This window comes from Microcaecilia unicolor, chromosome 8 (genome assembly GCF_901765095.1).
Source record: "Microcaecilia unicolor chromosome 8, aMicUni1.1, whole genome shotgun sequence".
Lineage (NCBI taxonomy): Eukaryota > Metazoa > Chordata > Amphibia > Gymnophiona > Siphonopidae > Microcaecilia > Microcaecilia unicolor.
Window position 1 is genome coordinate 62,440,197 of NC_044038.1, and position 13,564 is coordinate 62,453,760.

At 46.0% G+C, this 13,564-nt stretch overlaps 1 protein-coding gene across 1 annotated transcript in view; it reads right to left on the reverse strand.

Annotated features, from left to right (window-relative positions):
- Window positions 1–13,564, reverse strand: part of CREBBP (CREB binding protein) — an 846,007-nt gene that overhangs the window by 547,462 nt on the left and 284,981 nt on the right. The window contains exon 10 of the mRNA XM_030211575.1: window positions 9,806–9,998. Within this exon, the coding sequence (XP_030067435.1) occupies window positions 9,806–9,998 (193 nt within the window). The remainder of the gene's footprint in view (window positions 1–9,805; window positions 9,999–13,564) is intronic.

Consider the following 13,564-nt stretch of genomic DNA (forward strand, 5'->3'; position numbering starts at 1 on the left):
CCTGGAAAGGTCCCTAGTTGCCTTGCAACAGAGCTCCTCAGAGGAGTTTCTCCTTGGTGGAATTCGTTTTGCAGTGACATAGTAACATAGTAACATAGTAAAGTGACGGCAGAAAAAGACCTGCATGGTCCATCCAGTCTGCCCAACAAGATAACTCATATGTGCTACTTTTTGTGTATACCCTACTTTGATTTGTACCTGTTCTCTTCAGGGCACAGACCGTATAAGTCTGCCCAGCACTATCCCCGCCTTCCAACCACCAGCCCGCCTCCCACCACCCGGCTCTTGCACAGACTGTATAAGTCTGCCCAGCACTATCCCCGCCTCCCGCCACCGGCTCTGCCACCCAATCTCAGCTAAGCTCCTTAGGATCCATTCATTCTGAACAGGATTCCTTTAGTTTATCCCACGGTGTTTGAATTCTGTTACCGTTTTCATTTCCACCACCTCCCGCGGGAGGGCATTCCAAGCATCCACTACTCTCTCCGTGAAAAAATACTTCCTGACATTTTTCTTGAGTCTGCCCCCCTTCAATCTCATTTCATGTCCTCTCGTTCTACCGCCTTCGCACCTCCGGAAAAGGTTCGTTTGCGGATTAATACTTTTCAAATATTTAAACGTCTGTATCATATCATCCCCTGTTTCTCCTTTCTTCCAGAGTATACATGTTCAGGTCATCAAGTCTCTCCTCATACGTCTTGTAACGCAAATCCCTTACCATTCTCGTAGCTTTTCTTTGCACCACTTCAATTCTTTTTACATCCTTCGCAAGGTACGGCCTCCAAAACTGGAACACAATACTCTAGGTGGGGCCGTCACCAACGACTTATACAGAGTCATCAACACCTCCTTTCTTCTGCTGGTCCACATCTCTCTCTATACAGCCTAACAACCTTCTAGCTACGGCCACCGCCTTGTCACACTGTTTCGTCGCCTTCAGGTGTCCACTCTGTTACAGATCTTAGTATCATCCGCAAATGGCAACGTTACCTTCTAACCCTTCGGCAATGTCACTCACAATATACTGAACAGAATCGGTCCCAGCACCGATCCCTGAGGCACACCACTACTCCTTTTCCTCCTCCGAGCGAATTCCATTCGCCACCACCCTCTGGCTTTCGTCCGTCAACCAGTTCCTAATCCATTCACGCATTCATTCGGGTCCTATCTTCAGCCCATCCAGTTTTATTTAAGAGCCTCCTTGTAGGAACTGTGTCAAAAGCTTTGCTGAAAGCTAAGTAGACCTACTCCATAGCTCGTCCCCGATTCAATTCTCCTATCACCCAAAGAACTCAATGAGATTCGTTTGGCACAATTTCCCTGAGTTTTTCCTGTTTTAGGTGTTGACCCTGCTTGTTTACTGACTTGTTCTACTGACTGCTGCCTGCCCAGACCAGGCTTGTCTTCTGACTTACTTTTCTGACTGCTGCCTGCCCAAACCAGCTTGTCTCCCTGGCTTACTCTGCTGCCTGCCCTTCTCCAGCCGGGTTCCTGGTTCCTTTAGCCTGCAGCTCTGTTTTCCTGCCCTGTCTGGTAAGACCTGCCTAGCCGCCGCCCCACTCTGGGGCTCAACCCCTGAGGAACAGTGGTTTAAGTGCATGTGAAGTTTGGGCTATTTCTGGTCCAGGTTGGTGTCAGCCTGAGCTGCCTCACGGCAGCCTTTGTCTAACAGTTCCGGCCCAGGGTACCGGGGAAGTCTGTTCTGCTGCCTGTCCTGTGTTGGGGTGATTTCTCCTGCCGCTGCCCGCTCCTCGGTAGTGGCCGAGGGCTCACTAACCTAGAAGTACCGCTAGAACGTGACAAGTAGGTACTACATGGTCTACACATGCAACCAATAAAATGGGGTAAAACAGCAACTAATTAGGCCTCCAAGATAGCAGCCCTTCTCTATAGCAGCAATAGGAATCCAACCTAGCTATACACCTTAAGAAATCAGATAGCAACTCTGTGTAAAACCACCTTAACAAGGCGAAGAAAACTGTAAATTTGACTGAGCCTTTACCAAAGTACCCAGGGGTGACATGTCCTTTCCCTACTGCTTTCTTCCAGCTTTGGTTTCAAAGCAACTTTTGAGATGGAGAGATTCTACAGGGGGAGGGGGCTTGAGGCTTTCTCTCAGCACCTTAAGGGCATGGATGTCGCTTCACTATAAAAATCTGAGATACTTCATGGGACTTTAATGAAACATTTGCAACAAACTTTGCGATACTCTGTTCAGCCTCTTCTATTTTCAGTTTGTCTACTTTGGCCACTATGGGAAAACAAACAAACAAAAAAAAAAAAAAAAGGCAAAAATCAAAGGACAAAATTTTCCCTTTGTTAGAAGGCCTAATGATTTTAAAAAAAAATGATTGCTTACAAAAAACCAGAAAACAATTTCCCCCAAGTGGTATGTTACTTCAATAGCCTGCTTGATTAAGAAGCACCCTCAGTTAATCCCACGGTGACAGACACACATAATGCGCTGTGGCCCAGTGGTGCAGCACCTCATTCATCGGGTTGCTCCTATGTTTCTGTTCTTTTAAAAACGCTATATCCCAATACAAGTGCTGACAGCTGGTATTATTTTATGTGTATTTTTTGTTTCGATGTTGAATGAGGTGCGCACCACTGGACCACAGAGAATATTGTGTGTCACTCACTGTGGATTATCTGAGGGTGCCTTCTTAATCAAGCAGCTATTGAAGTAACATACCACTTGGGGGTAATTGTTTTCCTGATTTTTGTAAGAAATAGTTGATATATACTTACCAGAGACTAATAGATACAATTTTGTGACTCTGTTAAAAAATGATAACATGGCCTGCTAGCAATAGCTATATTAAAAGAAACAGCTTAACACAATCCACTGGCAAAGCTTAAGTGCCAAAATTCCTAACTAGGGTAATTTGATAGTACTGTATTGTGGAGGAGTAGCCTAATGGTTAGTACAGTGGCTTGAGAAAGCCAGAAGAAAAAAAAAAAAGTAACTCTTTCAAACACTCAGTGGAAAAATAGGAACAGATGGGGTCACCGCAGCACAGGAAGCACCACGCAGAGATGAACTTCTGCTTTTCCAATGTCATGCACAGTCATGTAACTTTTTTAAATTTATATTTCTAAATTTTTGCAAAAGAATAAACCACCAGCAGTATATCTTGTTTAAAAAAAGGAGGAAATTCAGAAAAGAAGAAATAAAACAGAAAGGTTATAGAAAATTCTCCACTGGTAGTCAAAGACAGAATTCATCACATTATGCAAAAGAAATGTTCTCCAAAGCAAATAACCAACAGTGATAAACATTAATTCACATTGGCTTCAACTCCTATGATGGTAATAGAAATCCAGTCCTTAACAACTACAGATGAAACCTGACATTTAGCTAATCTAGTATTTAGGAAAACTACATATGTTGGGGCTCAAAGAATACATATCTATTCTCAACATGACATTTACCATCAATTGTAATAGCAGCCTCCCCAACTGTAAGAATCACCAACGAATCAAGCTTGGTCTGAACACTATGGACTCATGGCAAACATTTCAACTGAAACTGAACACTGACAAAACACACTGCCTCATCCTCTCATCTCAACACAATACGTACAAACCCACAACCATAAACACCCCAGACCACACCCTCCCTACTCAGATAGCCTGAAAATACTCGGCATTACAATCGACCGCAACCTTACACTTGACAGCGCTTGCTGGGATAAAATGGAGAACATGCACGTCTTGGGGATCTCAAGACATTAACCTGTGGTTGTGGCACATGGCTCCGCGATCGGGAACGGGCGCGACGGAGGGGCAGAACCGAGGAGGGTCGGTGACGACAGCCCCGAGGGGCTGGGGCTGGGGGGAGTAGTGGTGCAGGGTCGCCGAACGACGCTGTGCTTGGCGTTTTCAATAGAGCGGAGTGTCCCTTCCCGGATTGCAAGTTCCGGCATGTTGTTTCCGCCTGCGGCCAAAACCATTCTGCCACCAAGTGCCCCAAGAATGAAGGGGAGGGGCGGCTTCTGGAAAGCAGCAATAGTTTTGGCAGGGCACCAACGCCGTGCAAGTCGATGCGATGCTGCCATGGCTCAATCGATATCTGCGAAGAAGGGCAGCTGCCACACTTGAGCAAGGGTTTACGTGGGGATTTATTGTGCCATACCGGGCTGCGTAGAGGATAACTGGGTTCGGAAATTCTGAGTCGGTGACACGACTACAGGAAGTGGTGCGTGGCAAGTTGCAGGAGGAACTCCAGCTGGGCAGGATCGCAGGTCCGTTTGCAGAGCGGCCGTTTTCACCGTTCATGTTGTCCCCATTGGCGATGATTCCCAAAAAAGTGCTGGGAAAATTCCGACTCATACACAACCTCTCGTTTCCAGATGGCAGGTCAGTGAATGCAGCATTCCCAGGGAATATTGCACAGTGCAATATACATCATTTGACTGTGCGGTGAGGATGGTACACCGATGGGGGGTGGGGGCGCGGCTAGCAAAAGTGGATATAGAGGCAGCCTTCCGACTGTTACCCGTGCATCCATCGGCTTTTCCGGTGCTGGGTTTTCACTTTGATGGGGGTTACTACTTTGACTGATGTATGCCCATGGGTTGTGCCATATCATGTGCTTATTTCGAATGCTTTAGTTCGTTTGTGCACTGGGTGACGGTACAGCGGGCTGGGCTGGATAGTGTCGTACATTATTTGGACGATTTTTCTATTCATTGGTGCCGCGGATGGCCAGGAGTGTACGCGGTTGTTGGAGACCTTTACGCAGTAGCTAAGGAATTCGGCATCCCACTGGCAGAGGAGAAAACGGAAGGGCCGACTCAGGTTATCACGTTCCTTGGTATCGAGATCAACACCGTGCTTATGGTCACTAGGCTACCGGTAGACAAGGTGGCACAGTTGGAGAGCCGGATAGTTGCGGTTTTGCAGGTAAAGAAAGCGCCCCTGCAGACTATACAGGCCTTGTTGGGTAGCCTTAACTTTGCCTGCAAAGTCTTACCGATGGGGACAGCGTTCTCGCGACGCTTGGGGCGGCGACGGCAAATGTGGCGTGTCCGCACCATTACGTTCAGATAATGGCAGGGGTGCGCAAAGACCTGCGCATGTGGTTAGACTTCCTGTCAACATGTAATGGTATGTTGGCAATAAGGGGACAGGAAGTGTCCACGATTGACCTGGAGTTGTTCTTGGATGCGGCTGGGGGGCTGGGTTTTGGGGGGGGCCTGGTGTGCGGCCCAGTGGCCTGACAGCTGGGTCAGGGCCGGGACCATCCAGAACATAACTTTCTTGGAATTGTTTCCTTTAGTGGTAGCCTGTGAGTTGTGGCCAGAGAGATTGCGCAATCGTAATATTGTAGCCTGGTGTGACAATCAAGGAGTGGTAGAAGTGGTTAATAAACAGGTGGCCAAGTGTCTGCGGGTAAACACTCTGATGCGTGAGCTAGTACTGCGATGTCTCCGTTTAAATACGCATTTGAGAGCCAGACATGTTCCCGGAGTTCAGAATAAGCTAGCTGATGCCTTGTTCCGTTTCCAATTCCAGACCTTTCGAACACTGGCCCTGGAGGCGGACGCAGAGGGGCAGCAGATGCCAGTTCAGCTCTGGCACTTCGGAGACCCGAAGTATGGGAGCTGTTGAAGGCGTCAGTGACGCCAACCACATGGGCAGCTTATATGCGGGGTTTTCAAGCTGTGCAGGAGTTCTTACAAAGCCAAGGTGGGTCATCGGGCGGGAGTACTGACATATGATCGGGCGGGAGTATGTGGCATATGATAAGGCACGGGGGAGTTCCCGGAGGCAGTTAGTAGCGGCAAGCGGGATTACCTTTTTCAGTAAGGCATGGGCTGGACCCAACCGCAATCGCGTTTTTGGTGCACGGTGCGCTAAAGGGCTGAGCTCGGTCCACACCGCGGGTGGACGGGCGCAAGCCAATTACACGCTTCTGCTGGGTATTCTGCGCACTTTGGACCAGATCACATCCACAGATTACGAAGCAAAATTATTTCGGGCAGCATATGCCTTAGCTTTTTACGGGGCTTTTCGGGTGGGGGAATTAGTGGAAAAGAGACAGTCGGTGGTGGCGGTGACCGGAATGTTGCAGCAAGGTGTGACTATTGTGGAAGGCGAGCTCCGCAAACGGTTGCTGCGGTCCAAAACGGACCAGATAGGGAAGGGAAACACTATAGTGTTGAAGCAAGTGAGGGGCTTGCAGGCATGTCCGGTGGGGTTGTTAGAGGACTATCTCAGGGAACGGCCGGAGGGCTCCCCCTCGTTGTTCGTGCTTGCGGATGGGTCGGTACTGACGAGGTACCAGTTCGCTGCCATCCTGCGTAGGTGTTTGGTCAGTTTAGGTGAGGATCCCACGAGGTTTGGCACGCATTTCTTTCGCATTGGCGCGGCGACGAGTGCGAGTTGGGCAGGGCTAGGAGCGGCAGACATTCAGGGCATTGGCAGGTGGTCCTCTGGGGCTTACAAGGCATACATTCGGCCTTAATGAGGGGGGGGGTTGTGGTGCGGGGTGGGGGGGGGGCAGTTGGAAGCGGAACTGGGTCTACCCCATCTGTGTAGTGTCTTTCCACCTATGGTATGCTTTTCTGTCTGTCTGGTTGTGGGGGTTGTGAGCTTGTGTGTGCATCCCCAACTTGTGGCTGCCCATCTCCCCTAGATGTCGGTGGTGAGACATCCAGGGCATTCCTTCAAACATTGGGCGAGCAGCAGAGCGGCCCAGAGGCCGGGCGGAATTCATTTAAGCTTGGCGCAATGAGGGATCCGGATTTCCTGGTGGGGACAGCATGGCATGCGATGGCATCAATTGGTGCCCTTGCTGTATCGCCTGCGTGACAGGACCCTGCTGCTAATGCTTCTGGGTGGTAATGAAGTGGACAGTTGGACTGGCAAGCAACTTATAGATTCAGTTAAGGGACAATTTGAGACTTGTGATGGCCTGGTTTCCGACGTGGGTGGCGTGGTCGGACATCATACCACGGGCCAGCCCGGTTGCCGGCGCGCAAGTGGCAGCGGGGTTTGCACAAAGTAAATAGGCAGATCGGAGTGTGGGTACTGGCTATGGGGGGTTGTCAGATTAAGCACCCATGGGTGGACACGCGGTGTGCAGGTTTATTTGCTACAGACGGAGTGCATTGTCAGCGGTGGGGTTGGATCTTTTCTTAAATGATTTTGCAGGAATGTATCGAAGCCACCAGTGTGGAGGGATATCACTAGTGGTGCAGCTTGTGGGGGGGGAGGGGGCTTTGCGATGCAAGAGCCCTCCCCCGGTGGCAAAACCCGAGCTACAAGGGACTAGGCTCAGGGGTGAGCCGGTGCAGAAGTGGGTTGGGGGACCCGGTGGAATGTGTGGAGGTCCACACAGGCCTTGGCTCTTGCTGAAGTGGCGGATAGTCGGAAGAGGCCGGCTGGAAAAAGAGGTCACTTGCTGTCAGGGCAAGTGGCGGGGGGGGGGGGCAGTGGTTGCTGCGATGTGTCTGTAAAATTGTAGCTCGGGCAAAAGGGGGGTGTTATGTTATTTAAGTAATAAGTAATGTTAATAAAGCAAGCTGCGGCCTGTGTTATCCCACACTGGTGTGTTGTGTTATTGAGAAAAAAAGGAGTACGGGGGGGCAATAGCCTGAAGAAGCAGGAGTACGGGGGGGGGGGGGGGGGGAAGGGGGGTCAATTAGCCTGAACCAGGGGTACCGGCTCCAAGGATTATGTAGGGGCCGAAGCTTGTCTCGACGGGCCACGTTACTCGAGGGCCGGGACCCGTCGAGAGGTTCGGGACGATAGGGGGCAGGCGGTGTGAGCACGACGCCTCATAGGGCTCTGTAGATGTCGAGGGAGGCAGGCGATTGGCCGAGAGGGAAAAGGGGGCGGGGCATAGCGGGCTTGGAGACACCCGATAGGCAGGGGGAAAAAGAGGCGGACCAAGGGCGAAGGTAGAAGGAGGGGGGGGTGGTCACTCGTAGATCAGGGCATTGTTTTTTCCCTGATCCTCGGAGGTGGTTACCCGCCCTCCCATCCTTCTTTGTTTTCTTAAGGGTTAGTCAAGTGCAAAGAGTTGTTGCTGTTTGTCTAATTTGTTTCAGGAGGAGGAGGATTTTGTCGCAGCGGAAGCAAAAACCCGAGCTACAGGGACTAGGCTCAGGGGTGAGCCGGTGCAGAAGTGGGTCGGGTGACCCGGTGGAATGTGTGGAGGTCCACACAGGCCTTGGCTCTTGCTGAAGTGGCGGAGTCAGAAGAGGCCGGCTGGAGGAAGAGGCCACTTGCTGTCAGAGCTAGAAATGGTCCAGTGGGGTTTTTTTTGAAAATTTCCCACTGGTAAGGTCTTCGGAGGTGATGCTGGAGTCCATTTGGTTGGCTCGAGACTTGTTTTACAAGGTTTGTTCTTTGACCCTACCAATTACAAGGGAGAAAACGCTGTGAAGATTCATAATCTTGAAGAAACAATGGTCTCATGAAAGAAAATGTGAGGAAACTACAACTCGGTTGCAAAAGATAAACCAAAAGCAAGCTTCTACTTTACAAGATAGAATATTGTTCCAACATAAAGAACTGAGATAGTCTGGACGTGACAAACCATCTTGAAAAATCTACTGAAGAGGTGGTGGTAAGAACAACCTTGCTAGTGACTTTTCTCTTTCACCAAGACCTGGGTGCTTTACTTTACCTTTTCTTTAAAGTTAAAGACTCTACATTTCTCAGTGGAAAGGTTTTAATATTTCCTGATGTTTCTAGATCAACACAGACCAGATGCAACCAATTCCTCAATCTTCATCAAAAGGTTCTTGATATAGGAGCAAAATTCAGTTAAAATATCCATATCTTTTATGATCCTTCCCAGTTATAATTTTTCCTCAAAAGTAAAGGACTGACAGGACACAGGGACCAACTCACCTCCTTAGTTCTGAGTCATATACTATTTTCAGCCACTACTTGCTGTTATTCTTTGTTTAGTTAATCTTCAAGTATTATACCTTCTTCAGGTTTTATGACCTCTTGTCCCCCCGCTGTGCGGACTATATTTGAACTGTTAAAACTTTTCTTTTCCTTTTGATAATTATGATTTCTTAAATCTAAGTTTCATGCTCATTATCTTATACAAAGGTTTGTTTTGATGTAAAAATTTCTAAGGCATAATAAAAAAAAACAACAAAAAAACAAAAATAAGCAGTAGCGAGGGAATGACGATATCAGTGTGCCACCATCTTAGATCATCTCAGGGGATTCATTCCTATATGATCTGTTTGTGTGATTCTGTAAACCTTTTTATAATTACATTCAGATGATGCAAGAGAAGGATGTCAGATTACCTATGTTCTTTCCTATTCCATATTGTATTTCCCTTCTTCCTTTTACAAAGGAATTTTTATTGTAAACCATTCTAAAAGGCCTCTAAAGGGCAGTAAATGAAATATTAATAAAACTTGAAGAGTCTCTTCTGAACATGCCTGTGCCCAGAGTTTCAGAGAAACTATGAGAGGAGAAATTTGAAAGCTATATTTTAGGAGACATTTTAACAGATGCAAGGATATAATACTGCTTTGTGTATTCTTTTGAAATACTACTATATATGCAATTATCTTAAAGCAGGCCTTTCTTACAATATCTATATAAAAGGTTTTATTTATGCAGATTATTAATCACCAGAAGTATTTTTTAAAATCAGACAGCTTACTTGAAAACACCCCTAGCCCGTATTCCTGGTACAACTGGTTATGTTAGATGAAGCCAATACATTTTTCACATAAGGCACGATAAATGCATAAATGAGCCCTATTTCTCCTCTTCTCCCAACTTTTTCAGAACACCTTCTTCCCTTAATTGTACTTACTGGGTGGTCTCACAGGCTGTGGCTGACCCATACCAGCAGCAGACTGTGGAAGGCCCTGGGACTGTGCCCCAGAGGTCTGTAAGCCCGGCTGGTTACTTAGTATTCCTTGTCTCTGTAAACGAGATCTGCGTTTCTCTTCCAGTTCCTTTTGAATTTTGTAGATTTTCTCTGCTAGTAAATGATAATATTCATCCTGAATCAAGGCAAAAAAAAAATATGGATCATCATTTTCACTAATACTGCCAAGTAACTCTACAGTAGCCACTTACAGACTAAGAATTTTTCTTATACAAAACCCCTCCAAGAGAATGTAAATTGTGCTAAGCTATAGTACTCCTGAAACTGGGCTAGCGAGACTGGATCTTACTTGTCCTTAAACATGTAACATAATATTTTATAAAACAGCAGCAAAAAAAAAAAAAATCTGCACTACAAACCACCTGTCCATCACATCCATTTCACAAAATGTATATCTTGTGCCTACTACTAACTGCTGAGCAAACAATATAGAAATACAGATTACTTCCAAACAGACAAAGAAAACTGAGGTAGCCTATGCAAGTTCAGCAGCCTTGGTGTTTTGTATGGTCTGGTGATCTTAGAGCAATCTCACTATGCTGCATCCATACATTTTCCATGCAGACCTGCAGTTCATTGAAATGACAAATGCATTAGGATGTGCTATTTTGTGTTGTTTTCAAAGTAAAACTAAAATTGTATCAGTTTCACATTTTAGTACACACAACCTACATAGCATGCAGTAAAGTGAAGTCACTTACCTTTTAACAGTGGTTCTCCATAGACAGAATAAAATCAGTCACATACAACTAGGGTAATGTCATCTAATACCTAGGTGTGCAGCTCTCCGAGCTCAGAAAAACATATTCCCTTGGAGACAATGTCTTCAAATGAGTTAGGTTTGCATACACCATTATAGTAATAAACCTCACTCCTACGCCAGGATACATGAAGTATGATCTCAGACTCTTAAATTTACTGTTAACACTCATTGCAGTGCTTGCCTCATGCCAAAGGCAGCATCCTTGTCAAGTTCGTACGATGTAACATGTATAAGAAACCTATCAAGGTATGCTCGAAAATCAATGTTTTTGTTTTTTTTTTTTAAATCAAGCCTATGAGATCTAAAATAAGAAAATTTTCTTCCTAGTACTTGCTAGGTTTCCTTCCACCTTTACCTCAGACTTGCTACTGTAGAATTCAGTTTATCATGCATTTATAGCATTGATTATTGTAATGTTATTTACACAGGTCTTCCAAAATCAGAATTAAAACGATTTGAAACTTTGCAGAACACTGCAGCTCAAGTACTATGTCATGCCAGACGAAATGGCCATATCACCCCACTCCTATGAAATTGTACTGGCTTCCAGTCAAGTTACAGAATTCAGTTTAAAATTCTTACACTGACATTTAAGGCACTCCAGAATAGATTACTGGACTGCCAGCCAAAATTTAACGATATCTTACACCCCCTTCCCGCATGCTTCTTTCTATTAATGACCATAGACTCATTCTACATAGTCCATTTCAAGACTACTGGGAGTCAACTAGAAGTGGTGCATTGTATTTTACGGCCCCGTTCCTCCAGAACAATTTGCCTCACATAATCCATGCAGAGTCATCTCTGAAAAATTTTAAAATTAGCCTCAAAACTCATCTTTGTAGAGGATTTTAGTTGATTGAAGATGCATCCCTTTGGAAAACAAATCTGAGGCACTGCTGTATGAATGGTTTGCTTTCCTATGATTTAATGGAGTTCTGTGCTATGATTCAATTGTATTGTACATCACCTTGAATTATTTTGTAAAAAGGGTGATTCAACAAATCTGAATAAACTATAAATCATGCAGCTCTTGAAAGATGGAGCTATGTGCTTCCTAAAATCCTTCTGTGTTTTCAAAGGCCCGATAACATAATGTACTTCAACTTTACTGTGAAATATGTGGTGCTAGAAGAAAATAGAATATCTGTTCTTAAGGTGGCATCACAAACAAGCCAAATTGTAGGGGAAGATTAAAAACTGGGGAGGAAGTCAACGCTAACAGGATGGAAGTGGATGGAAATAGGTGATGGATCCAGATTGCACATTGATGCTTAACAGTTTTTCAGGTAAGATTTTTGTATGATTTTGTAAAGTTTATTTAAGCGCTCTAGTGTACCAAGGGTGGGGGCAGTCTGCCCCGGGGTGAAGACAACAAGGGGTTATATGTTGAAAGCTATGGCAACCTCGGACTGTCTCTTCATGTTCAAGTGTACAGCGCTGCGTACGTCCAGTAGTGCTATAGAAATGATAAGTAGTAGTAGTATATGGAACAGGTGCGCAGCTGTCAGCTCTGCCAGTCTCCTGCTCCCTCTGATGTCAATTTCTTATTCCGGAGCAGGGGACCAGCAGAGCTGACAGCTGCGCACCTGCTCGTCTGAGGAGGGTGCTCTGCCCCAGGTGGCAACTAAGGTAGGTACGCCACTGTTTTAAGAGTTTACTCCCAAAGGAGGTTTTTTTGCCTATAACTGATCCATGCATAACAGGTGTAAAGTACACCACAGAGTTCTGAGGCTTTTTCCTCTTTTATATTAGTATTTATATTTATGTGAAGATTCTGTTTATACTTTGACTGTTGCTGTAATTTATGAACCCTATTAGTTTTTTGATATTGTGTCTGCCACTTTGGTCGTGATCTTGGCTCTCACGTTAAACTCTGTGTTTAAATGGTCTCATAGGCTGTATTTGACCCATAACAGCAACCTGTGGGAGGCCGATGCACAGAGGTCACAGTTACATATGACAGCTGCGGGTGAGCTTACCGAGTCGCAAACAGCGACTGATGCACAAAGCGGTAGCATGCAAATTTAACGCCGATACACAAAGGTTGCTGTTACATTTCCGTGCATGCCATCCCCTTTGGCATTAGCCGCTGTTTGTGACCGGTAAACTGTCAAATGCAACAACTATGGGAAGGAGTTTTTTTGTTGTTGTGCGAGGGGGGGGGGGGGGGGGGGGAGACACCTCAAGCGGGGGGGGGGGGGGTCCACTGGAGTATATTTCTAAATACAAATTTTTTTAATTTTTATTTTTAAACAGATTAGATTACTGCTACTCTCTATGAGGCCTTCCTGCAGCCTCTCCAGGCCTAGGGAACATATTTATTTATTTTTTTACACAGACTTGATGTGCCACTAAGGCCTGGGATATAGGCAAAATGTGGTTTACAATAAAATCTAAAATAATAAAATTAAAATACAGCATTTAAAATCTAAAATAAAGAGGAAACACCTGATACAGGTTAAGTATCTTCGCTTTCTCCGAGGACAAGCAGGCTGCTTGTTCTCATGACTGGGTATCCCTAGCACCCAGGCTCACTCAAAACAACAAAGAAAGGTCAACTGGGCCTCGCAATGGTGAGGACATTACATAGATTGACCTATGAACCAGAACATCTAACTGAAAGTGCAGCCTGGAACAGAATAAAAATGGGCCTAGGGAGGTGGAGTTGGATTCTCAACCCCAAACAGATTCTGCAGCACCGACTGCCCGAACCGACTGTCAAGGCGGGTATCCTGCTGAAGACAGTAGTGAGATGTGAATGTGTGGATTGATGACCATGTCGCAGCCTTGCAAATCTCTTCTATAGTGGCTGACTTCAAGTGAGCCACCGACGCCGCCATGGCTCTAACACTATGAGCCGTGACGTGACCCTCAAGAGTCAGCCCAGCTTGGGCATGTGAAGGAAATGCAATCTG